General features: G+C 42.2%; 1 protein-coding gene across 3 annotated transcripts in view; it reads right to left on the bottom strand.

The window, feature by feature from the left end:
* Positions 1 to 391: 391 nt before the first annotated feature.
* sdk2b (sidekick cell adhesion molecule 2b) overlaps positions 392 to 26,713 on the bottom strand; it is a 188,861-nt gene continuing 162,539 nt past the window's right edge. The window contains exons 22-45 of one of the 3 annotated variants that reach the window (XM_068305658.1): positions 25,519 to 25,640; positions 24,800 to 24,909; positions 23,820 to 23,970; positions 23,498 to 23,735; positions 22,627 to 22,742; positions 22,185 to 22,473; positions 21,126 to 21,320; positions 20,406 to 20,607; positions 19,924 to 20,027; positions 19,242 to 19,312; positions 18,173 to 18,305; positions 17,630 to 17,686; positions 17,216 to 17,317; positions 16,839 to 16,954; positions 16,247 to 16,433; positions 15,165 to 15,302; positions 14,557 to 14,766; positions 14,348 to 14,473; positions 13,322 to 13,486; positions 13,043 to 13,183; positions 12,201 to 12,339; positions 7,723 to 7,852; positions 3,115 to 3,171; positions 392 to 2,543 (exon numbers count right to left, since the gene is read on the bottom strand). In XM_068305658.1, coding sequence (XP_068161759.1) covers positions 2,115 to 2,543; positions 3,115 to 3,171; positions 7,723 to 7,852; positions 12,201 to 12,339; positions 13,043 to 13,183; positions 13,322 to 13,486; positions 14,348 to 14,473; positions 14,557 to 14,766; positions 15,165 to 15,302; positions 16,247 to 16,433; positions 16,839 to 16,954; positions 17,216 to 17,317; positions 17,630 to 17,686; positions 18,173 to 18,305; positions 19,242 to 19,312; positions 19,924 to 20,027; positions 20,406 to 20,607; positions 21,126 to 21,320; positions 22,185 to 22,473; positions 22,627 to 22,742; positions 23,498 to 23,735; positions 23,820 to 23,970; positions 24,800 to 24,909; positions 25,519 to 25,640 — 3,728 coding nt within the window. In that variant the 3' untranslated portion in view covers positions 392 to 2,114. The remainder of the gene's footprint in view (positions 2,544 to 3,114; positions 3,172 to 7,722; positions 7,853 to 12,200; positions 12,340 to 13,042; positions 13,184 to 13,321; positions 13,487 to 14,347; positions 14,474 to 14,556; positions 14,767 to 15,164; positions 15,303 to 16,246; positions 16,434 to 16,838; positions 16,955 to 17,215; positions 17,318 to 17,629; positions 17,687 to 18,172; positions 18,306 to 19,241; positions 19,313 to 19,923; positions 20,028 to 20,405; positions 20,608 to 21,125; positions 21,321 to 22,184; positions 22,474 to 22,626; positions 22,743 to 23,497; positions 23,736 to 23,819; positions 23,971 to 24,799; positions 24,910 to 25,518; positions 25,641 to 26,713) is intronic. The other 2 variants (XM_068305660.1, XM_068305659.1) reach the window with 2 other exon arrangements.

The following is a 26,713-nucleotide window of genomic DNA, read 5'->3' on the forward strand; positions in this document are numbered from 1 at the left end:
GTTCTTAAAGAGACTATTTATACACATGGTATTTTCTGGCATCACTTCCTCCCACATTTTTGCTTTTCACATGATGCATCATTCATTCAATGGAAGGTGTGTTTTATGACAATACAGCCATGTAATTAAAAACTTCCATTGTTTAACCTGTTAAAATGCTGATTATAGGTATGTCCCGACTGAAAATAGACCCCATAAATTTGAAGGCTTGTCAGACATTTACTTACTTTTGTGCGGACTCCACTTGGAATGTAGCATATGAATTCTGCTAATTATTTTCATATAATTTGACTGAGGGTTCACAATTATAATCACCTTTGACCCTTAATTTCCATGTTTCCCACCTGTATGCAGTATCCCTGCACAGTTCGCAATGGAGCACCAGAACTGCAACATTCAAAAATAATTTATTTCTGAAATGTGCTGTGATCATACGTTCATTCAGGTTCTGCACGATAAGCTTTTTGTTGCGTACAATGAAATCACCCCACAAAGAAAGAAAAAAACAAATAGTAAAAAAAAAAGGATGATTTTTTTTTCTTTTTTTTTTTCGAGCAATGGAAACTAGGAACACACCACTGAGTCTTCACGATAGCGTTATGAGTACACCTTACAGGCAGCTGGACGCCGCCGGGCCTCTGTGGCGATACTCCAGGCAAGTTTACAATTGCTGCAGGATGATCTTTTAATAACCAGACATACACTGAATGGTCAAGAAGTGTTGTGTCTCACACTCACTCACACACATGCATCCACACACAGATACACACACACACCTAAGCATTTCAGATGGTACAGTCACACATGAAGAGTACAGAATAGTTGATTACAGGAAGAGGAAAAAGTGAGGTGATTAAATGACATCATCTCTTGGTGTACCGCCCCGCCACAGTGTTCAGCGACGGGACCGTTATGCCAGCAGGGCGAACACATGATTAAAAAAAAAAAAAACCCCTTTCATATCAAAGTCAGACGGTTTAGCAGAACCAACATCTGTGCCCATGTGTGAAGGTCCTGGTCTGCTTCTTCAGTGTGACATACTTGGTTGGACTTTGAAGCATTACAGTAGACATATATGCAGAAGGAGATGGAGATGTGTATACATGAACCGGCAAACGGTAGGGGGAAAAAAATGGTTGTTTATGTAAATTCATTCCCAGCCCAAATCCGCCAGGATTAAGGGACGGCTTTCGCTCAGTTATTATGATTCCGGAGTCAAGGTCACTATGAGCAGTTCAGGAACATCCGGTGTCAGCTATCATAAATAAGTGTTTCTTGATCAAGGCATCTTTTTATCCACTGCAAAAGACTCACAAAAAGACTTAAAACAATTTCACACTCAGATATACACTCACTTCATATATCTGCAGGAATCCACAGGCGCGGCGCCGTCAGTGACGTCCGAACCTCCGCAGCCAAATATTGGACTTCTCTACCTATTTGTGTGCTATCAGCCACAGAGCTGTTTCCATGGAAACACATGATTGTTTTGCCAGCGTCCGCTATAAACTCTCCCGGCCGCCACATTAAAAATTTTTTTCGATTTGGCATGAGTTCCACATCCAGGTCTGTCTTTTGTTTCTTCGTCTTTACAACCAGTCCAAACACTCTTCCGCTCACTTATGGCTCCATGTGGTGATGTCAGTGTCAATCAACGCAGATTCTGCAATTATTGATTTTGTCTTCTAGGTACATCTACTACATATATGTATATATAGATATATAATCATGTGTTTGTGTGAGTTTGCAAAGATTCTTGTGATCTGTACAGACGCAGAGACATTTAAAGAAATGTAAAAAAGAACTGAAGAAATTAAATCATGCAAAGAGTTCAAAACTGCAAAATGAAATTTAAAAATTGATGTTTAGAGGAATATTTTATCGAATTCTGGCAACCTTCCACACATAAAATAAAATAAAAAAAGTGCTAAAAAAGTCTTGTAGTTTTGTTTCACATGTCTCCAAATGAATTACACACAGCAGGTAAATAAAAATAAGTCATTTAAAGAAAGGCATGAATTACATAATGAGCTGACAGAGTGCTGTTATGTTCTCCTTCAACACAATTTGGGGTAGATATTCCCAGAAATTTTTATGTCCACTTTCAACATGTTTCACACAAAGGAGGAAAAACCAGCAATTGGAGCCCTTGAGCCAGGGGCTAGGCTGCTGGGGGGCCTGTAGAGGGCGCTGTGCTGGTTGTGGGGGTTGGAGCTTTGCTGAGAGGGTGTGGGAGTCCGGCTACCTTTCGGCCTAAACAGGGTGCCCTGGCCCTGGCCCTGGGGCTGGCCCTGGGCCTGCTGAGGCTGGGGGCTGGGTGACGTGAGCTGGGGTGGCAGCGGAGGTAGAGGAGGCAGCGGCGGTGGGGCGCAGTGATCCGGGTCACCCGACTCAGACTCGGTGTAGCTGTACGCCTGTGCCCGGGATATGCCTTTCTGTTGGCGCCGCCAGGAGTTGTAGTAAGTGGGATCGCTTATGTAGTGGTTGACGAAAGAGTGCGTCTTCTGACGATTAGGGTCCACCTCATACTCGCTGTCGCTGCCCTGTAAAAGAAAAAAAAATCAAGACGAGGCCTCGGTTTAGGGTGCAGGCATGGGGTCTGAAATGTGTCCATGTGGAGCGGTTAGAGACATCGAGCCTATAAATGTAAATGTAGATGAGGTTATTGAACTTTTCTGAGCAGTCACCAATTCCCAATCATTCCTGTCAAAACAACACACACACACACACACACACACTCGTTCACACACACATGCACACATGCACACACTCACAATTACAAGAGAGCACGAAAACACATGGAAACCAAAACATGGGCAAAACGGTCAAAGCATGATAAGGGGAATGATGACTTGATGAAGCGTGCATTGTAAACTGACCATCAACACACTTTGGTCAATTTATGATCAATTTTATCAACAGGACCTACTCAGATAGCATTGGATCAAACTGTACTATAACCCGCAAGACAGGGATTTGATGTCGTTTTTGCACAGAATACCACAAAACCTACAATGGGAATCTGAAGGGAGAAGATTGGATGGGGACGATCAGTCGCAACCAATCACCTATCAGGCTACAAACATTCAAAACAGGCAGCCACAGGAACCTCACCAAATGCAGTGGAAGTGTATGTAGGCCACCTGTCCCATATGAAAACACCAGCGCCTCCTATGGGTGAACAAAACAATGTGTTTTTACAGTGCATCGCTACAACAGAATGATTCAAATGGACCAGTCATGATGATGATAATATCACAGGCATACACAAACACACTCACACACACACACACACACACACACACACACACACACACACACACACACACACACACACACACACACACACACACACACATATATATATATATATATATGTATATACTGTATTTGTCATGCACGTTGTTGTGTGAATGGTGTGAAAGTAAAAAAATAAAAATGGAAGCACGTACATTCTCAAACTATATGGAAGGAAGTTATTCCTTTTCATTCTTAAGTCGGTCTGAATTCACGTCAATCTACCATCCGTGAAGAAATGACAGCGACGTTCTGCACATTCTCATCACTGACCGTCAACCTTCAATCTGGAAACCGCTGCCGTTTTAACATCGAGTGGCATTTCTTATAAAAAGCCATGTGAACGCGGAGTGCTCAATATTGCTAATGGGCAACTAATTGCCTCAAAAGCAAGATGCCAATTGGGTGGATTCTTGTGATTAATCACTTGGCCGCGGTGACCTAAAGCTCGGATGCCTTTGCCAGAATCGTCACTGGATTCTTTTTCCGAGGAGTATTAAGTGAAAAATAAGGCAACAAAGGCTTATTGTTTTCAAAGCGGGGCACCACAGAGACACTGATAATTGCTCCCCACCCCTCCATATTAACAAGCTCTTCCCATTTCTCCCTGATAGAAGCGTGGCTGCTTGTTTCTCCATGATGGTAACACTCTGGAGCAACAGCACATATGTGATACATAATGCAGTGTTCTCAGATTTCCCTCAACCCCCTATTTTTAGTTCCAATCCCCTGTTAGAGTTGTTCCATTGTGTCGAGGGGAAAAATGTCTGTGCAATACTTGTGCGTAGGGGAAAAAAAAAACAACAACTTTTTTTCCTTCTTTGGTTTAAATGAAGAAAGTGACACATTAATCACACACCAACGCTGTGTACAGCCAGATGTAGCTCGACTGTTAGAGGTCGATGGCAATGATTACATGCTTGCTGTTATATTGCAGTTCCTCCCAACAATAAAAGAAAGTTGTTGTTGTTGTTGTTGTTGTTGTTGTTGTTGTTGTTGGTGGTGGTGTTTGTTGTCTATATGCAATATTGTTGCCCGGCGTGCTAAAAAGAATTCCGGTTGTGCGTTCGGTGTGTTTAGCAGCACAACACAATAACAAGATCCATTCACAGTGGACCGAGAAGACCTACTGAAGTGGTATAACCTCACTCAAAAAGAATCAGGACTGCTTAGAGACGAGAAACACGACTCAGGTCGTGTGTGTGTGTGTGTGTGTGTGTGTGTGTGTGTGTGTGTGTGTGTGTGTGTGTGTGTGTGTGTGTGTGTGTGTGTGTGTGTGTGTGTTTGGAGGAGAATGAGTGCAGACTGTTGACACAGTGAATTGTGTTCTACTCCAGTCTAACTCGGTTTGGCTTGTGTATACCGCAGATTTTCTAACTCTTGAAATGTTGTACATGCACACATCACTCCAGTTTCTACTCCTTCGGTTTGTCACCAACCTTTAAAGACAATAATTTAAAGATTCAAATGAGGAAACCTACAAGTGGAGACGCTCCACAATTTGTCTCTGGGGCAGCTCGGTGTGTGTGTGTGTGTGTGTGTGTGTGTGTGTGTGTGTGTGTGTGTGTGTGTGTGTGTGTGTGTGTGTGAAGGAGCTACTAATGCTAACTCATTACGAGTTAATTACAAGACTGCTGTGAAAGAATCTCACTTAAGGCATGAAATGTGGAATTACACTTTAGCCCTCAAGGGAACCACCGACAGATCTCTGTAAGGACGTGTATAACATACTGTACATACCCGCCTCAACACTGTTGCATCATTTCCATCACTGGTGTTAAATTAGGAAGAAGGGGATTTGAAACACAGTTTACCCATAATTCAGCGGCGAAACCTTTACGCAGTTCAAATAAAGTATCAAAGTTAAAAATAGGCTGTAATTCCTATTTTTTGGAGATGCAAAACAAAGATTATAGTTAACCAAGTGCCTTGTATGAAACTTTGAATTTGAGTTTTTTATGATTTGCATAAGGAAAATGAGACAATAACGAACTCCTAGCAAGCAGATTTTTCCATCCCCCCCTAAATTGAAGAATGTCTCGAGTGCAAAGTGGGTCAGTCCTTTGTCCTACACTTGTGTATTATTGCAAAAAAAAAAAAAAAAGTGGGGGGGAGGGGGTTTGCCTATCTCATTCTCATTGATGGAGTGGACACAGTAGGGGTCCCATGGGATGGAGACGGTAACAGGATATCTGGAGATTGAAGAGGGATTAAAAAAAAAAAATCCAGAGACATTCAATCACTGGATTTATTGTTTGGGGTGAAGAGATTTTCTTTCGCAGGACGGAAAGGAAAACAGGAATTGTTCAAATAGCAAACTGCCTGAAAATCAACTTGCATGTTGTCATCATGAGTTAAGAACATACTGTATTTGTGTCTATAAATTAGTATTGTCCCATACCAGCACACTTGCATCTCAACATTCCAATTTGTCTAACTTCAAAATGCTAAACTATAATTTATTTGCATTCAGATTTCGCCTTTGCTCGAGGTAAGGTCACACCCCAGAGGGGACAAACCAACACAGCGGGGCGTCGCTAGACGCCAATCATAGAGCATTCTCTCAGCTGATCTCCAGACTAAGAACTGAAAGAGGCCAAATGAGTGAGCGGAACACAAGAAGAGATAACACTACTGATAAAGCAGATGTTATCTCTTCTCTGCAATGACGCAGTGGAATGCCACTCTGCAAGAACAGCATAATGTATGGTGCATGAGATCATCTGCCTGCGACTGGTTTCAGCCCTTCAATGACACACAAAGGAAGAAAATACCACAGAAACAGCCTTAGAAAATCAGAAATCCAAAAGAGTTCAACCTGCAGGGGAGCACAGCAGTAACGGTGGGCTTGTTGCTTTGCCGAGTCAATGTTAGATTCCTCCAAATCCCCCTCTTGAGGAGTACAATAGTCAACTAATAACTGCTGGTCCCAGGCCCCAGGATTAAAGGGAACAAGCCAGCGCAGTGTCATACTGATAGCTCAGCATTATCTGCTCAATAAAACTTCAAAGAGCATTCCTGAGTTTCATTGCAGCACCATTGGGTGTTAATACGGTGGCCTGTTATGGGGCATGGCATAGGAGCCCGAGGGTAACAGGCAAAGCTCTGTGTGCTTTAGCCCATCAAAGCCAAACATCAACCCCTCAAAATGTGCCGTGTGGCAGGTGGACTTCATCATCTCATGGCCAGGCGGGTGGTTTCCAACATTAAGGAACACGTCTGACAAATGGGCAAGGGTGGATGGGATGAATATGTCAGGCAGGAGATGAGATTACAAAATGAGTCATTTGAGGGGATGGGATTGTGCTCGGAAAGGTTCTGTTGGGAACGATTCATCGCGGACAGATTTTCGTTTCAACTAGAAGTAGGAAATAGACTTGATAAGACCAGGTGGGGAGAGATTTCAGGCTGAGGAATTCACACAAGGGACACATCTAGTTGAGAGACATTCCAAGATAATTTGGGAAATGCCAAGAGTAAATAATTCCTAGATGAAAGAAAGAACTGAAGTTACCATGAAAGCAAGGGGAATTCAGGACCACGTCCCCCTCTTATACTTTCATCTGACAAGGATCAAAACCAGACTCCGAACGCTCAGGATGATTCACTCACAGTACAAAGAGTTGGGGAGGGATGGCCCAAAACAGAAACAGAAAGCAAAATTTATGGACAGATGTAGGGGAAGAAACAGTTTAGATTTAAAAAAAAAAAGTGAATATAGGAAATACTCAAAAAGACAAGAGAAAGGAGACATGAAGGGAGATGGCATACAGTGCGATTATTGATTAGACTCACTTATTGGGCAAAACAGTTTGCCTCAACAGGTAGCAAACACCACAAGTCTGACATTCCACCAATAATGGTTAGTCATCTATCAGGTTTGACTGTGTTTGCTTAGAGGTTTTAAATGTTCTATTTCTATTTCTGTCACCACAGAAGAAGAGACACCTCTGCTCAGCGATGCTGAAAGTTTTGAAGGAAAGCTTCAAATCCCAATTCATAACAGCAGAGAAAATACTTTGCAGGGAGGATTTGTTCTCACCGACTTACATAACAAGTGCAGTGGCCTGAATCGAGGGTGGATGTTTGCAGTGACATTCTGCTCAGGTCACCGCCTGGTCTAAAACTGATTGGCTGCCAGCGAACAGTCATTAATCTGTAATTTCACCTTGTGCACTGTTGTAACTGTATCATATAACCTCTTCACACTGAATGCATTGAGGTGAACGGCAAAGAAAGGGCATAAAATGGGCAGCCTGAACAGACAGAAAGCTCTTCAACTGACAATGCAAAGCTGAGTCCCTGAGAAATTCAAGAAATAAAATGTGCACACACAGTCGAGTACGAACATGTAACCATGACACTTTATGTGGATGTTATACATGCAGGATATAAGGATTCAGTGTAAAATAAGAGCTCCTGTACCTGTGAGTCTGAGATTTCAGAGGGTTTTTCAGTCAGGCTGCTGCTCTCTGCTGGGATCAGGTCGTTGTACTTTGTGCTGACATCCTCGTCTGAATAGTGGAGACTGCCTGGACTGGGTCTAGGAGGAGATCTGAGCAAAGACAAAACAAATCCAGTTACTTTTATAGCAACAAACTCGTTTTTCCCATACATTACACTGGGGGTCTGATGAAGAGCAGTTCAAACAAGTTGTGTTGGCTTTGTTGCTGAGATTTATTTGTACAGCAATATGCTTATATTCTACAGATTACCACCGTCTCATTTTCATTTTTAATTTTAATATTTACTACTGATATGCCGTTTCGGAGCCAGCCATCAGTAGGGAGCGCCTTGCACACATAGCATTAGATGATTTGTGTCCTCTTCGAGCCAAAGCAGCATTGCTACCACCCTCGCTGCCTGCCAGAGCTCGTAATGCAGGCCGAGGATCAGCTGTTTCCCCTTACTTTGGCTAAAGATGAAGTCTCTGCTCCAGTTAAGCTACACTGGTATCCCCGCCACCTGCTCTACACTGCAAAAGCCAGAAAACACCCCTGCTCTCAACACACACCACGGTCAAGCTGCCGTCTAACTTCTGCAACAACACCTGATAACATGACCTGCAACTCGGATGATGAAGTCAGAAAAAGGGACGGAGGAATCCTCTCATTCTTACCTCCAAAGTGTAAGAGGTTTTATGCCTGGGCGGAGTAGATCAGTGATGTAACTGTTGGACTGATTATTACCATGTGTAGCATTTATAACTGAATATAAACACAATTTCTGGGATTTCCTTTCTTCTGCTTTGCCCTTGAGATTTATCACTCTGAAAAAGTTCTACTGACACACCACTTCATCCATGCTTTGACAAATTAAAAAGTAAATGTGGTATTTCTACTGTTTGTATTGTTATTGTTGCACATTTTAACCAAAATCCCATCGTTATTTTTTTAATGCACTTTTGTTTCAACAAACTTTGCTGCATTGGTGTTGTGAATCTCTGCAATTATTCATGCAGTAAAGTTGCTATCATATAACCAATACAGAACACAAATGAGTAAAAGTTTTAAGAAGAGTCATTTAAAGAATTTAGAAACCAAATTAAAGCATGAGCTCATACGTAAAATACAAATTACACCATGGCTCCAGGCTTTCTCCATTGCTACTCATACCAGAAACTCAACAATAAGTGCTTCCTTTCAAGTTCAAACGTCTCCCTGTCTGCCTTGTGTGGGCATACAGCTTGACGAGAGTCATGGGATGTTCATGAGACGACTGCCTACAGCCAGTCTGTCCCGGACTGAATGATTCTTCCTGATTCGCTGCGGGCTGTGGAATGTCAAACCACAGAGCTCCTGTGACTAAATTATAAACTCAAGCCTCATTACTGCTCAAGGGGGTCACTAAATAAATGGCAGCCTTTGGGCTTTGCTCTGACAAATATTATTGGAGGTTACATAAATGATGGTGTGGATGGAACTGTCAGTGGCGCACCGCGAAGATCAATTACGTCAGTCAGATGTGAGTTTAAACAGCGTAAGGGATGGGCATGAGCTCAAGGAGGGGCGCGGAGAGAGATCGGGGTCAAGGAGAGGCGTTGAGTGAAACTTAAAGCTGGAAGGGAAGAAGAAGGAATGAAGGAAAATAAAAGGCAGGGAAAGATTAAATACTGGAAAAATAATTTCCTAAAATGGAGCGCTCTAGTCAGGGGTTCTTTGTGTAAATAAAAGAGGAAAAAAAAAATTCCCCCGGTGTCGAAGCTCCTTCATACTTTCCACTATCCCTGCTTCTGCTAAACAAACACCCATCTGTTTCTGCTGATTGGCGCTGGTTTGGCTGGGACTACTGGGACACACTGACTCCTGTTGACTTTCCAGGACAGCGCCTCGGCTGCCGGTGGCTGCCAGCAGGTCTGCTGCAGCCTACACACACACACACACACACACACACACACACACACACACACACACACACACACACACACACACACACACACACACACACACACACACACACACACACACACACACACACACACACACACACACACACACACATCGCTGCTTTACGCATCGAAAACCGCACTTGAATGTTTTCAAGGAAACCAACATTTCACAAATGCTGGGGGTATCATTCCAAACATTTTTTCATAAGGGTGGGGGTTTAAGTGTGATGTGGCCAAAACGGAAAGGCACACAGGGAAAACAAATGATGAACTGGGGGGATTTTAGTAATGTGTGTATGTATGTGACGTACCAAGAGAGATTCACGGCATCATGCACTAAGGTAATAATATCCTGCTCAGTAATTGTATTACTGTCCAGTATCCTCATTTTACTTTAAAATTCACTGAGCGGGTTAATTATGAACTGAATTAATTAGTCAAATTCTAAATTAGAATAATTAGAATAATTTTAAAATAATAGAATAATTTAGAATAATAGAATAATTACTGAGACAAATTTCCAGTTTTGTTTGATAACCCTAAACGTGACCTATATACATATATATATATATATATATATATATATATATATATATATATATATATATATATATATATATATATATATATATATATATATATATATATATATATCTTTAAAAAGTTCTGATTCACCCACACAATTTTTTTAAGATGCAGTCCCTAACAATAAGACAAATTCTTAACCCAAGTTTAAAATTTCCATCAGCACCTTGCAGCGCCCCCTCCCAATAACACACCAGCGGAAAGAGCTGCCGGCACATGCAAATAGTTGCCATTGAGAGCCCACTGGGACGTTATGTTGAACTGGGGGAGCTCAACCCACTCTCATCTCTTCTCCTTGACTCTCACACACAGTTGAGTGAGGCGTAAATTATTTATCTGCCCTAACGGTTATGTAAGGCTCTGTTTAATCGTCTCGTAGTGGAATTTGGTCAGTGCGTAAGAAATGAAAACCAAGGGGCCAAAATCGAATCTGTCCCCCCACTCATTGCTCATTATCAACCCCTCCTCTTGTAACAGTTGAGTCGGGAACTCATTAACATGTCTGAGGTGTTCAGGAGCTTTGTGTTTAAAACCACGTTAATCTATTCTGCGTTACCTCACCAAGACCCCCTCAAAGCTCAAACTGGCGCATTGAAGTGGGGTTCAACATACAGCAAAAAATGATGCTAATCCTTTCTTCTTCATCCTAATCAGTAAAACATGGATCTTTTGAAAGTTTGAACCTCAACCTCTGAAACCGTTTTGTGTGTGCACAACATTATAGATGATGGTTTATTTATTCATTCTGAGAGTTGCTGTGGAACAGATCCTTCAAGTGTACAGGAAGAGCTACAATATTAGACTTAGCATTCATTTCAACCTTTTTTCTACTGTCAGTTTAAGTGGTGACATTTTCAATCACCAAACTTGAACCCCATCGACTCTCCTGTGTGAGAGTTTTAATTTACTGTCAAATATACTGTCCCTTTTGTTAAACTCTGATCTGATGAGCTTTATGCAGATGCAAGCCTCATCTAAAATCAACTTTAAGTGACATTTGCTGTCTGCCACTCACAAATTAGAACAAATCCAGTGAGATTAAGAATGGTTTGATTTGTGAGCCCAGTATTGAGTGGACAACTTCATCCCTTTCTTTGTAAGTCCGAGTCCAGAGATCAAGACGTGGCATTAATCTATAATCATGGGCTCAGGTGTAGAGATTCATGTTCCGAGTTCAAACACTGCAGATTCTGAAAGTACATCTGAGTATTCTTGAACTCCTTTGAGCTGGAGACATAATAAGGAAGATGGCCCCGAAAAACCCCTCAAAGACGCAGACTTGCTTTGATCCGTCCTTTAAGCAATTCCACATGCATGGAAAATACAGATTTATCTACAGATCCTCACATAAAACAATATACTCTTCACCATATGGATGTGCAGACTCTTGCACTCACTTAGAGATGCTAATTTCTTGTGGAGTGCACCTGTCTTCTCCAAATCGCATCAGCCCGTTGGCAGCAGAAGCACAAAATGCAATGATATCCGCATGAAATTTATCACTGCTGACAAACCGCCACAAACCTTTCAACTATCTTCAGCGGCGCAGCTGCAGCTGTCTCTAGATCCAGCTCTTTCCTAAACAGGTACTAATGATCTAATGCAACGTATCCAGTCAGATCCAAAGTTGGATTTATGTCTCCCTCCAGTGTTCTTAGAGTCAGTGTCAGTCGGAGTGATTGGCTTTAAACAAGGTCACGGTCTCAGCGTGACGCACATCATACCGCTGATAGTCACTGAAACAGAAGCTCATTAAAAAGGAGTCTGCAGCCATTCAGTTCATAGTCTGCCTTTAAGTGGCAGAAATGGGTTTGAAAGAGTGTTTTTTTTTTTTCTTCATTTTTAGAAAATAGGTTTCCATGGATAATGCAAATATTTTACCGGAAGTTATGTATGCATTTTCATTTTGAATTAAGCTTGGATCACCAACCTGGTGTAGATGCCGTTCTTCCTGCAGAAAGAGTTTTTCACAGACAGTCTTCGGTTGTTGAGCTCCAGAGCGGGGAAACGACCCTCGTCCAGGCTGACCATGTCTCCATGGGTCAGAGCGTTACAGTTGGAGTTGTTACCTGGATGGAGATTTAGAGGATTTTATAAAATCCTTGATGGGTTGCGTGATTCTGCAGATAAGATAACAGACTTCTCCCTGGCCGGACTTGTATTCTTCTCTAATGATCCCACATTATTAACAGTTTAAAGTTTGGGTTTGTACAACACCTCAATGCTCATTATGAGAATAATCAGTTTATTAAATATGATTTTGTTTAGAATGTTATATAAGAGCAATACTACGCAGTATGTAGAAGGGGGCCAGCAGGTTGTTAGCTTAGCATATCGACTGGAGAAGAAGGGAAACAGCGAGCCAGGTGTAGTTACACACGGATAGGCAGATTTTCTTATCTTCAGTTACGGAAGAACAAAAGCAAATAAATCCACTCTTTAACTTTGTTAAGTTACAAATACACACCACCCCCGGAGGGGTATGTGGAGGTAATAACAGCATCTTTCATCGGAGTGAGAATGGACGTCTTGTTTTTCCTGTCAGTCACAGAGATGGGTACCGACCTGCAGGGATCTCCCTCCTGCCCGGCAGCTGAACATTACTGAATAAAAAGGAATACCTGCTGATGTCACGGCTGCGTGGAATAGACAAATATGCCCCCCCCACCCACCCGACTCAAAACCTCTAAATGGAGTAATTCAAATGTGTTTGGTTATTGGATGTTTTACCAGCTGAGCCACATCCACTCCTCATACAGTATATAAACTCACCAGATTCTGATTTCTTGGCATATTTCTTGCTCTGTCCTCTGATAATGAGGATGAAAACTAGCAGAAGGATGAAGATGAGCCCCACTAAAGCCACCACAACCAGGAACCACCACTCTTCGTAGAAAGGCGCCACTTTTTGTGCTAGAAAAAAACCACCCAAAAAAAAAAAAGTGAATTCATGTTAATTAAGAACAACTGAATAGGTTTCTGTGAGATCTGAGTAACATGCGGAAATCTAATTTGGTGAGAAATCTATATTTGAAACACAGGAAAGTTCACCTGATATGGAAGGAGAAGGTAAACTTGGAGAGCCGTAGCCGTAGTCGTTCACTCCAATCACCCTGAAGTCATAACTAACCCCTTGCTTCAGGATATCCATACTGAAAGTGTGTGATGTCACTTCCTTTGGGATGTCCTTGATTAAGATATCCCACAATCCTTCATCTGTAATGGAGGTGAGTGTGGGGGCAAAGGGGAAAAAAAAACTCGTCAATACATCTTTGTTCACAGATTGTTTGATATAAATTTTCCCGTCTGGCTGGCAGCTCCCACGTTAATCCATGATTCCAAAAATATTACACCATCTATTAATTTCCCAGCTCTTGTGAAATTTACATCCAATCATAAATAGCACTTCAGACATATTTCAAATCAAGCAACATTAGACGACTTGCTGTTTGCTTTTGGAAATCCTGCCAGAGAACATTTATTTCACATTGCACTGCTTGTGTACATAAATATACGTTGGACTCCGTCAACGTAATGAAGATCATCCATCATATTTCAGAATTTTTGGCAAAAGATTATTTAATTTGATTCTGTGACAAAAACAAATCATCGTGTGATAAGACGCTGCAGAGAAACAAGGCTGGAGAAGAGGAGACGGAAAGGGAGAGGAGAGAGAGTGTGTGTTTCCTTTGTTTCATCATCCATCCATCCATTCATCCGTCTGCAGCTGTTTATTTACCTCGTGGGTCAAAAGCCTGCTGGAGCCTATCCTACCCAGTTACAGGTGAAAAGCAGGGTACACCCCGGATAATACGCCAGCTCATCGTGAGACCACACAGCAGACAAACAACCACTCAAGCTCACACCTACGGACAATTTGTTGTGATGAACCCACAAAGACACGTGCAGAACGTAAAAACCGCACACAGGAAGGAATCAAATCCCGGAATCTTTTTGCTTTGAGGCAACAGCGCCACCTACTGCCTCACCTAACCTTAACCCTAACCCTAACATCATTTAGGTTTAAAACTGAAGTGTGCTTGTCAGAATGCGTCTCCATGCAGCTGAGGCACACACCTGATGGTCTCGCTTCGATCACGTAGCGTGTTATGGGGGCCCGCCCTGGGTCCCCGCTGGTCCAGTGGATGGTCAGGGCAGAACCGTACCGTGTGATAAAGGGTTCTCCAGGAGGTCCAGGGGCTCCTGAAAAAAAAAAAAAATTACGCATTATAAGAAAGCATTTAAAATAATATTGAAAGTTATTTGTAATTTCATGCAGACGTTACCTTCTCCTGGCCCAGTCGTAATGTTTGCCTCTACCTCAGGCCCATAGATGAAGGTCCTGGCCCGGATCCTGAAGTTGTAGGTGATACCATCAGCCAGATCCCTCAGCTTCAACCACAGGGGGCCAGTTCCCTTCACGTCCACCGTCACAGTCTTACTGACGCCTGGGGGGGAGGGGGAGTGAAGACAGTCGACACAGGCCACTGAGGACTCTAGATAAACAAACCACATTTAGAGCAGGTCTTACACGGGCCAGACAAAGTGGGATCACACACTCAGGCGTACGTTCACACACAAATACACACAGTAATGGAATTAGCAGTGGGAAAGTTATTTTTTGCATCTTGGCGACATAGCAACAGATCATTTGCAATAACAGTTGAATATGTGTGGAAAAGATTGAATGGAGATAAAAGCTGTTAAGGTCAAGGTGGCGATTGGCTCGCAAACGTAGGAAAAAATGCACAACACAAGATTACCATCTGAGTAAAACTTGTAATTTCTCGACACAGCTTAATTTATCATATGAATAGATTGTGTGAATAAAACTGTTTATACGAGCCAGCTACCAATCTGAGCAAAGAAATATGTGGTTAGAGCGGGAGCTTACCATCTACGGGTCTGCAGGGTTCATAGACCAGACGGTAGCCCTCAATGATGCCGTTGGGGAAGGTTGGCTCCCCCCAAGACACATTGACTGAGGTGGTGGTCAGCTCACTGAAGTGGATGAAACTGGGAGCACTGGGGGCTGGGAGAAAGTACAGTCAACATAAAAAAAAAAAAATGTGTGAGAAACTAGCAATAAGTTTTGCATGTCTAAGGAATGATTGGAGGTTTAACATTAACAACAACAGGGATGTTGAAACCCATGAAATTTTAAAATTTGATGTTAACAGAGAGATGATTTATTACAGACCCTGGAATAAAATTAACAAGAAAAAAAAATTTATGACAGATTATCTGGATGATTTATAAAAAATATTTATAAATGTTTCAATGTTAGAATTTTAAGCTGTACAGAAAACGTTATATATTGTCACAAAATACTGGATAACTATCTCCATTGTCCTCCTAAAGTCCTGCCCCCTTCAGATTGTCATCTGACTTCTCCTTTGCCCCCAGGAATGGATAAGAAAGTCACAAAAATGCCGTCATTTTATGATCTTAAAATGCTCCAAAATGATCCAAAATAAAAGCAGAAATTAAGAAACAAAGAAGGAGAAGACATGAGGACTTTCTGTTTGAGAAAGTTGTGTAAACACAGTAATGTGCTGTCTACTTTTCAGACTAAGCGGGGGAATCAACAAATGAGTTTGCGAGCGAGTTTGCTGATTGGGAACTTATGCTCGCTATGCGGCGGCGCTAACGTCATTTGGCATGCCGACAGCAACGATTAGCATCACCCTCACAACAAATTATTTCCTCATGGCCGACTCATCCACTTAAAGAAAACTCTCATGGTTCTGCGAGCTAACATCAGCACTACTGCAGCACATAAATATGACTCATGAAATGAAAATGGCCACACATGCTTTAAATTAACTGCTTAAGTCATATCATTCTATCACCTTATTTATTCTAAAGGTACTTTATCTCCTTTCCATTGTGTATCCATCGCATATTGAAATATTTGTTTTGCCTTTGTCCATACGGCTTAAATTATTAGATTTACTGGACTGTGTTTGGACACACCTGCTTGCTGAGTGCGTCCCCTCATGGGTGGGCTGCGGGGTCCATCCCCTGCAGCATTGAAGGGGGCCACGCTGATCATATAGGTGGTGTAACCAGTCAGGTTTTTCAGCTTCACCCCTCCTTCTGGCATGAAAAGAGTTCGAAGTCGTTCCGTCTCATTCTTACGTTGGAATTGCCAAAAGTAAACCTGCGTTAGAAGGTATGAATCGATGTCAGTGTTTGCCTACAGACGCTATTCAGGGAATACAGGCTCCTTCTGTATCTATAAAACTCAGTCCAATTTCAAACTCCCTTAAGGGGGAGGCACTTTCATTTCATTCCCTGTAAAATGTTTTTTAGAGCAGCAGACTTAAGATTTCATTGAAATCCCCTCCGGAAAGCAGCACTAATAAAAATGTAAAGATGTGCCTTTAATGGTGATTAACATCAAACGGATGCAGTCGCTTGTGACCCACATAAACGTTCACATTTTATATATAATAGCACAAACAGGAGACAACATCGCTTCCTTAGTTCAGGGTAGGCTCATAAAGTCCACAGCTTGTGGCACTCGGCTGTGCATGTTGGGAGATTTTTTGGGGGGGAATCTGACCTTGTATCCCTGGATGTCCCCGTTTTGAGCATCAACAGGAGGGGGCTCCCACGTGACGTCCAGCTGGGTGGCCGTTGCTGATTGGATCGCAACATTTTGGGGCGGGGCTGTTGGCACTGTTGGAAGCCAGCAAATAAATGAGGAAGATGTGGTCGATCTTTATAGGTGATTTCCTTCACTTATCGGGCAGACATGCGGTATTACAGCTTAAAGCAGAAAATTAAACCGTTTAAAGCAAAAAGCACCAGGATGAAAACAACACAAATTGCACCTGAACACTTAGCAAACTTCTGAAGGAGAGTGCTTTTACGTACTGGCTCTCTAGAGAAATGTGTTGATTGAAAAAAAAAAAAAAGAGAAAAAGGAGGCGTACACACCTGCTTCTCCCACAAACACCTCTTGTGGAGGGCTGGTTGGCCCCTCGCCCACGGTGTTGTATACACTCATGCGAATCTCGTAGCGCTTGTGTTTACTCAGCTCTGCACAGAAAAGTGAGGAAACACATTTCGGTATTAGATTTGAAACCAAAGGGTGAATTTGCAATTAGTTTAAGTTGAATGCTTCATTTTCCTATCTGCAAAGGCCACCCACATCCTCCTACATCCCCCACCCTCCTCACAGTCGTGCAATAACAAGGTTATAATCTTTTTTGACGTCCTCCCCACTTAAATGCATGGGAAATCTGTGGCCATCTGTTTATTTTGTGTAGAGAAGCTATGCAGGCTATGAATGTGTTGTGCTATTCCAAATTGTCTATGAATTAGGAATGTTTGAAAATTAACACCACTTACTGTCTAACTCGTACTGGACCAGAGTCGGATCGCTCAGATTCCGGAGGCTGTAGGGGGCTGGGGTAGAGAGGTGAAAAGAAAAAGTGAGTACAAAAGATGAAACACAAGAAGAAGGTGGCGGAGGGACAATAGGATCGGTGTTCGAAGTATAATAATCGTACTATCATCATGAAAATCTACACAATCACAGTGATCAGATCTCTGAGTGAGCTACACAATGACACAATGAGGGTAAAATTACAGGCCTGGTTACATAAAGCAATGGAAACAGAGCTGTTCTTGAGAAAACCTAATAACAGCTCACAGCTGATAGCTGCTGATCACTAAATGAAATGTTTGGCTGTGAAATGTCAGAAACCAATGGGGAGATTTTGGAAGCAGAACTGGATTGTCTGGAATTTGTAGTCACGATGGATGTGTATCACCGACTGACGCAGTTTTGAATTGTTTATTGATTTTATTACATAAAAAGAGATTTTTTTTAAAATTTTTAAAAAGTTCCACAAAAAGAAACAAGAGCAAAAGGTTATAGCGATCCCTCACCATTCAGCTCAGCCCAGGTGGATGCACTGCTGATGGTGTGAAAAGAGTAACTGCGGAGACGATCATACAGCAGCTCGCGGTAACGGATCCTAAAGCCTAGCAGGATTCCATTGATCTTGTCCTCAGACGGGGGCTGGAAGACATATTTAGTGAGTTAAAGTAAAAGTGACAAGAGAAGCCTTGCAGAACTGGTTCTAACTGGCTTAAACAAGAAACCTGATCAGGTCAACCCCTTGCAGGAAAACCATATGTCTTCGCTGTGTAAATATTAACAGCTGCTATGTTACAGCCTGGCTTATTAACATATTTTCAGGTTTGTTTGTTTTTTCATGTTAGACAAAACTGTAAAAATGATTTTCAACTGTGGGGTTTGAACTGGAAGACATTTTATTGTTGCACATCCAGGACCACGAAGAGGAAAAAAAAAAAAAAAAAGAAGACAAGGAGTCAAGCTGTGGTACAGCAGAAATCTGCAAACTCCCAGATATAGCTGAGAGTACTGGATGTGACCCAGTTGCTGTTTTAATGAGGTCATGCAAATTACTGATTTCACCTTAACAGGCATTTTGCACATGTACTCCTCTCACTGTAAAATTATACTTCACTATGCAAGGCTTGGTCTCTAATTTACCAACGCTGAAGAGATTTACGGTAAGTAAAAGGTTAAAAAAAACCCAAAAACTTTCCCTCAAACTGAGATCATCCAGAGGTGAGTCACGTAAGAAATCCCCCCATGGATGAACATGAGACAGCAAGCCGGAGGGGACAAAACAGAGTACCTCTCTATCCTTATAAATTCTACAAGTGTTCTCCATAAAAGTAAATTGTGACTTGGAGCGTCCTGCTCTCCTCTTTATTACCTGTTAATTCAGGTGTGAGTGTGGCAGTTTGTGCTACACACACACACACACACACACACACGCACACACAGAAGAGGGTGTGTGTAAAAGTGTAAGTATAGGGTTATTTTGTGCACCGTCAAGGTTTCTAATCAGAGGCCACTTTTTCAGAACGTTAGCGTCATAGTTTTGAGCACAAACACAATCAGCAGAAACACATTATCATTTACCTGCCAGCGGATCAGCACTGACGTTGTTGTGTGTGGCGTGACTGAGAGTATTACGGGTGGTTCGTCCGGAGCTGAGGATATAAAAGTGAGATTTAAATTGACCTGAAAATGAAAACAGATAACGATGCAGTGGTATCTGTGGAGCGTAGAGACATAATAGCTTTTAAAAAAAAAACAAAAAAAAAAAAACAACCACTGACAAAAATAGTAGCTGGAAAGATCAGCAGAGAGGGCGTTTCTGTCATTTGCTGAAGCACCATGGGGTGAAGTGTGTCAAGGTTTTGTATCTTGGTAACATCCAGTAGCGTCTGCATCACACCGATTGGCTACTTTGAAACACTACTGATGGAATATGCAGACATTGTACTCATTTTATTGCAATAATGCAGTATTAAAATGCTTGTATCAGATATATAAAATTCAGGGGAAGGCTGCATATTTGAGATATTACCATATTTAACAGAGAAGAGAAGATTTACTCATTTATGCATGCGGTTTTCCTATATTTTTATGCTAAACAAAGCTACCTGGCTATAGCTGTAGTCTAATATTTACAATTTGAAATCATGAGACTGTCTGTTTGAATTTAAGCAGGAAAGCAAATATCACATTTCCCCAAATGTCCAATTGCTCCTTTACAGTTAATCTAACTAATGTCGCCGTTTTCTCGTGTCACTCTTACCGTCCTGTAAGGTCGTGATCGCTTCGCTCTCCTCGCTGTACTCGCTGTCCCCGATGTCATTGGTGGCCTTTACTCTGAACTGGTAGGACGTGAACGGCTTCAGCCTGAGGGATGAAGCAAGGAAACCACGTCAGCCTCTGCAACCAACAACCGCACTCGATCTTAAAACTGGGAATATTTTCTGCCTCATTTTCACAAACAAGCCAAAAGACTCACAATTAAAGAAAGGGAAGAAGAGGAGGAGGAAGAAGAAATGTACATGTACCATACATGATAATTTAGGCCGCAAAACCAAAACTTAACACCCTAAAACCATTCTGTTTATTTGCCAATTATCTTTTAGCCAGGAGAATATTTCTGTAAAGCCAGCTTTTGGTTCTGTGGGAATAAAACATTTCATTTAGCACAATATGAAAGATAATAACTAGAAGAAAAAAAACCTGATGAGTGCTTTTAAATAAAAGTCAGATGGTGGACTCTACCTCGATACTACGTAGGAGGTGGTGTCGTGGTTGACGGATGCGGAGTGCACCGTCCAGTTGCTCTCAGGAAGCTCTCTGAGCTGCACCGTGTAGTAACGCACAGGAGACAGGCCGTCGCTGCCCGGTTCCCACGTCAGCAGGACGTGGCGAGCCTGAACATCTTTCTGAGGAACCATGGGACGGCTGGTGGGCTGGGGATGAGCTATAAAAGTTAACACAAATAGGGAGAGAGGGAATTATCATTGGAAGGAGATAAACAGATTGAAAAACCCAACAGGAAATGGAAAGGGGATGGAGGGACTGAAGGAAGGATAGCGGGATGAGATGAAAAACAAAAATGGCTTGTATTTGCTTGGGCTCTGATACAACTGAAAGAAAAGTACAGTTGTGATGAAGAGAAACAAAAATTAGAGAGAACAATCCATGAAGGAAACAATCCATGACGGGTTGTGGACTGATTCCTCCTCACATCTAGAGCGTTTTGAACAAAACACCCACGGGACACAAGCACCACTTCAGAAAACACGTCCACTAACCGGACGTCTCACTGGAAATGAGTGCAAACACAACTCTCCGCAAGTTATGTCATCACTAAGATCACACACCTTTTTCTGCTCGGAAGATTACGCAACTGTTTCTGTTTGACATATCAAAATACCACCGCTGTGTTATCTGTATTTCTTTTCCTTCTAATAGTGTTGAGATGCAGCACAGGGTTACCTCTCTTCTCCGTGGTGACCACCAGAGCCTCGGCAGCCTCGCCCCAGCCCTTCCTCGTCTGCGCTGTGATGCGGAACACGTAGACGGACTCCGGCTTGAGGCCAATTACTGTGTACTGGCGAGCGCTAGGGTTCAGGACATCCACCGTGGCCGTGTTGCTGTTGGTTGAGTTGAGGTGATATGTGATCTGGTAGGCTTAACAGAAGGTAGGGGAAAGAAACATCTTAGTGGAGGTGTGGAATACCATGGTAAATAAAACAATGTTGAAAAATGTCTACATTATACAGCTTAAAATAATTATGTGAGAGACGCACAAGTAACCCACAATTATCTTCCTTCGCAGAAACACTAGGAACTCAAATCAAATCTAAATAATAGATGTACTATTGTTATAATGCCCTTGAGCAAGGCACCAAATCCTTAGATGCTCAGAGGGCGCCACCAAGTGGTTGCCCGTAACTGCAACATCTCTCTGTATATTTGCATGTCAATTGGCTGTGTGTGTGTGTGTGCGTGTGCGTGTGTGTTCGTGTGTGTGTATGTGTGCATATACATTTTAGGTCTATATGTCTTAAGTAAAGAAGTTTTTATTACTAAAATATTTCTAACTTTTACACTTTCTGGAAATTTTTGAAATAATTATTTGAAAGGTAATAATTTTTATTTTCATTAATTTGGTATGAAAGATATTATTAATTATATACTTATTTACATGAGTTCAATTTGATAAAAATTTAATTGAAAAAATGACCAACATCCAACAAATAAAAGTGTGTTATAATTTTTTTGTAAGGTTTTACCTAAACAGTCGGTTAAAGAAGGCTTATTTTCACATCCCTCTAAGAAGAGCCTTCCTGACGGCCTCTATGGACTTAGGGTTAAGGTCAGTGGACAGGCCTTCCACCCACTACAGCCTGGACATGTAGCTCAGACCCAAGCCTGTCAGTAAACTCTCACCCAGGGCTGCTACCTTGTCCCATGGTGGTTTTACCTTCTATAGATATCCCAATCTGGTATAAATAAAGCAAATATTTCATTTCAAAATCTTCCCAAACTAACCAAGTATGATGCCATTGGGTTGTGAGGGGGACTGCCAAATAAGACGAACTGAGGTGGTGCGCACTTCAGGGAAAAGGATTCCCACTGGAGGTCCTGGAACGTCATCCAAAGTCCTGTCCAGAATGGGCGGAGAACTGGGCCGTCCATCTCCAATCCGGGTGAAAGCCAATACTTGGATCTCATAGAGGACATATTTCCCCAGACCAGTTAGGTGCACGCTGTGGGTGGCGTTCCCCTCAACGGTCCAGAAGTGGACCGGGCTGTCGAAGTCCTTCTCTTTGTACACTACCTGATCCAGAATATAATCACAGGTCAGCAGAGGTAGATGCTTTGTATGCTCCCGAACAATAGCTGACATTTCTGAAACCTAATTAAAGCAGTTTGACCAGTTTGAAAAACAAGCAAACCGCCATGAGGCAGGAAAAAAAAAACACAAATAGACCTTGTAGCCAAGAATGAGACCATTTCTGTCCGGCTCAGGAACTTCAAACCAGCGCACCAGAATGCTGCTGGAGGTGGTGGCTAAGGAAGACACGTTGGTGGGCCCACAGGAGGGGACTGGAGAACAAAGAAAGCAGGGAAGCAGGATAGATTACACTTGAGCTGTCCGCTGTTTGGCATATACGCTTGTTTTTTTTGTTTTTTTTACTGGGTGGGTGTTGGCATTGAGCAGCGATGGCAGTTTAAGTGATCTGCTCTGCTTAAATCTTGTTTGCACACATACTCGGATATTCTTGTATCCCCTCCAGGCCAACTATAAAGGAAAGACTCAAGAACTCCTCCATGGCGCTCATCCCTAGACATAACGTACTGATTCCTAAAAAACCTGCTGCAGTGAGTGGAAAAAAGGGACAGAAATTCTTTATTTGAGGCCATGTGTTTTCCATTTCCTCAGACTCTGTCCTTCACTGCTTCTATGTCTGACTAAGGCTTGGCAAACTGTGATGGCTACAGACTGGTGGGAAACAGGTGTTTTTGCTAAACAAGGGGGACTGCTGAAAATTCTGGTATATATCAATGTGTAAACTAAAGAATTTAGGATGCCTAGTTCGACCAGGTTGTGGACTGTCCCACAAGGATAATTGACTTGCTTCCCCTTTAATGAAGTCTGACCACAACCTACAACCAGAGTACACCCCCTGGTCCAAAGGCAGCTGGTAACTGCTGAGCGCTGGGGCACCCCAGGGTATGGTGGTGGCCCCTCTACTCTTCACAATGTACACCTCTGATTTCTACGGCCGTCGTTGGAAGCATTGAGGACGACATACATCATAATACAGTTTTTCCTTCAGGATCATCCGGCATCGACTCACCAGACTCTCTCGTCCTGCCTCTGACTGGCTGGCTCCAGGGCCCCGTCCCAATCCCATTAAAGGCCTGGACCCTGACCTCGTACTCCGTCCACTCCTCCAGATCCTCGATGGTGAACTCTCTCTCCAGGCGATCAGCGACGATGTGGATCAGCGCACGGCCCTGCGAGCCTGCGCGGGAATATTGGATCCTGTATCCCACCTGCTCGGCGTTCCCATTGTATTCCCATTCAGGCAAAGGCTGAAACATCAAGAGGGAAAACTAGGTCAACAAACAGAACTTTTGATTGCTGTGGCTGCACACAGGAAGCTGGCTCCTTCTCACCATCCATCGTAACCAGAGGCTGGTTTCACTGGCGGTGCGTAGGGTGACATTGACGGGAGCCATGTCAGGAGGAGCCGGAAGGGTCTGGATCTTCCTGGAGGGCTGGCTGGGGGGACTGACACCCACTATGTTCACCTGGCGCATGCGGAACCTGGTGTTTGGAGTTTAACTTTTAAAAATTTTTTGCAAAAACTTCTGCAAAAAGGATGATTTTGTTTAAACAGAAAGGACAGCTCACAATCTGGCAACTCAAAAGGATTTTCCTGCATTATTGTACTGCTTGCATCCTCTTTGTTCACTGATCTGAGATCAGAATGGAATCAGCGGAGGTCTTATTTGCTTTCAACCTGAATATGCAAATTGACCAAATTTTGTTCCAGTTTGAGCTCTATATTCACTCAAATGGAAGCTGCTGGCACTGGAGTTGGCGTGATGAAAACTATAGTTGCAGCAGGTCTTCAGGGACAGGTTCAGTGAGCAGCTCATCTTTCAGACCGAATGAGATCATGGAAAACAAGGAGTCTGCACCAGAATGCAGATCGTGTGCGTGGTGTCAACATAATTCTACAATCACACCATCCGTAATGAGCTTTAAACAAAGGAATAAAGAATAAGATAAGGCTCCCGAGATACGCTTCAAATTTCCTCAGACACTGTTGTTTGACATAATCTGTACATGCTTATTATACATGTTACATTTTATCTGACCTGAGATCAGAATTAAAATCATCAGCAGCATCACCCATAATTAGATCACTCTGACCAGAATAATGCACTTTGCAGCACTAACCAAACTATTCTGCTATTTAGGAATGCATGGAGAGCTCTATGTGTACTTAATTGTGGCTGTACGTAATAAAAACGTCACTAATTTCATTCCCACATGGGATAGTTAATTAAACTGAGCAATCTAATCTAAGTCATTTACAGGTGTTAATTCTATTATATCAAGAAGCCCATTACAGGTAAGTGGATTATACCTGTAGAAGGTGTACGGGTTGAGACTTGGCACCTCCAAGGAACGGGCCTCTGGTTCGTTGGACACCTGGTGGACCAAGACCCAGTCCTCATTTTCCCCAACCACACTCACCTAGGATCAGGTGAGATAGATAAAAAGATATATACTTTATTAATCCTGGAGGAAATTGCACCAAATTGCACCAAGACAACAGTCAGCGAGACAAGTACAGTAGACATTGTGATACTGCATGTACTGTGTATTAAATTCTCTTTATGTCAGTAATTAAAAGACAGACGATTCCAAAAACCTGCTGTTCTGCAAATCGGAGTGTACTTGCCAAGATTTAAAATCTTGGCTGTGGAAACATTAATTAATATTCTTGTTTCAAAAATTATATACTGCTTTCTTCTTTTTTTTATTTTAACCTACTTATTTATTGCCAACTTTTTTGAAAAAAAATTTTTTTGAACGCATGAGTGGATAATTTTCTTACTAATACAACATTTTCTCCTCAAATTCACTGTTTATTTTTATAGTTCAGCTATTTTCAGCAATGCAAAATGATGTAAAGCATCCACCATGACAAAACCCCCAATGAGATAGAAATCGTATTTGAGAAAGTCACACGATGCAAAAACTGAAATCCGATCGGAGTCTGAAAAGAGTCATTTCAGCCTGGCGCGGCAATTCATGACTGAAGGAAATTGAAACTTCCCCTCTGGATAAAATCTGGCTCACCTGAGCCTCCACTTGCCAACGGGATATGGAAGTTTTTCCGTCATAACCAGGTTTGAACTGTAGGATGACGGAGCGGGGGCCGATGTTGGAGATGGCCACATTGGTAGGAGGACCAGGAAGCTCTGAAGAAGCAGAGAGGAAAGGATTGGACGAAGAGAAAGACGACTGAGGAAGCAACTTCTGGAGCACATGAGTCAAATTCAGGGCCCGTGGGCCAAATGTGGCCCGCCACTTTGTTATATGTGGCCCACTGAAGGATAAAAGGTCAGAGTGTCTAAAAATAATAGTAGTTACATTGATTTTACATTCATGTTACATTACATTGAGTTACATTTATCAGTTACTTCTTGCCCTTTAAGGACAGCCATTATGCTGATGTACACCTCTGTTCTAGAGGTAGTTGAGTCCCTGTAAAGGAAAATCCATGAGATAGCACCCTCTTGTGTTTGCGCTGATACTGCAGGCACTCGCTAACCCTAGCTACAGTGCATTTTATGCCAATAAAGTAGTAACAATTATTGTGTAAAATTGTAGTTTGAAAATATCCTTATTAAAAATATTTTATCCTTATTATTGTCAAAATTACCTGAAAAATTGTGATATTATTTTAGGACCATATTGCCCACCCCTAGCATAAGCACATTCGATTTAGAGAAGACACTTCTACACAACACACAGGTGGCGAGACAATACCATGAATGTCAACTACACCGCAGTTATCTGGAGATAGGATTCAATCTGATATCCCACTGTTTACACATGTGCAGAGTAAATAATAAGAAGGGATTATTCACAGGAAATGTTGAAAGGGCGGGGGCTGTCGATGGAACAAATCTGAAAATATAGTGGGAGGACATTTCTGTGTATATGAATGTGATTGCTTGTTTGCGAGTGCACACACAGGATGTTTTATGTTTCTGTTTGCCGTGGCAGGTAAGTGTGAGAATGTGCTTACGCATAAAGCAATTCACTACAGTTCACATGAAACCTACTTGGAGTTATCAACTGTGATGTGTTGGAGGGAGGAAAGTGGGCCAAAAGTAAAAAAAAAAAAAAAAAAAAAGGAAAGAGAGGTGCAGATACTCTTCTGGCAATTCTAATCATTTCCCCTCAAGATTGTTTAAATCCTGGTGATGAGACCGATCATACATGTGCCACAGCAAAATTACAACATCCAAATCCTTTGCATGACTGA

Source organism: Antennarius striatus, chromosome 21 (genome assembly GCF_040054535.1).
Source record: "Antennarius striatus isolate MH-2024 chromosome 21, ASM4005453v1, whole genome shotgun sequence".
NCBI classification, from domain to species: Eukaryota; Metazoa; Chordata; class Actinopteri; order Lophiiformes; family Antennariidae; genus Antennarius; species Antennarius striatus.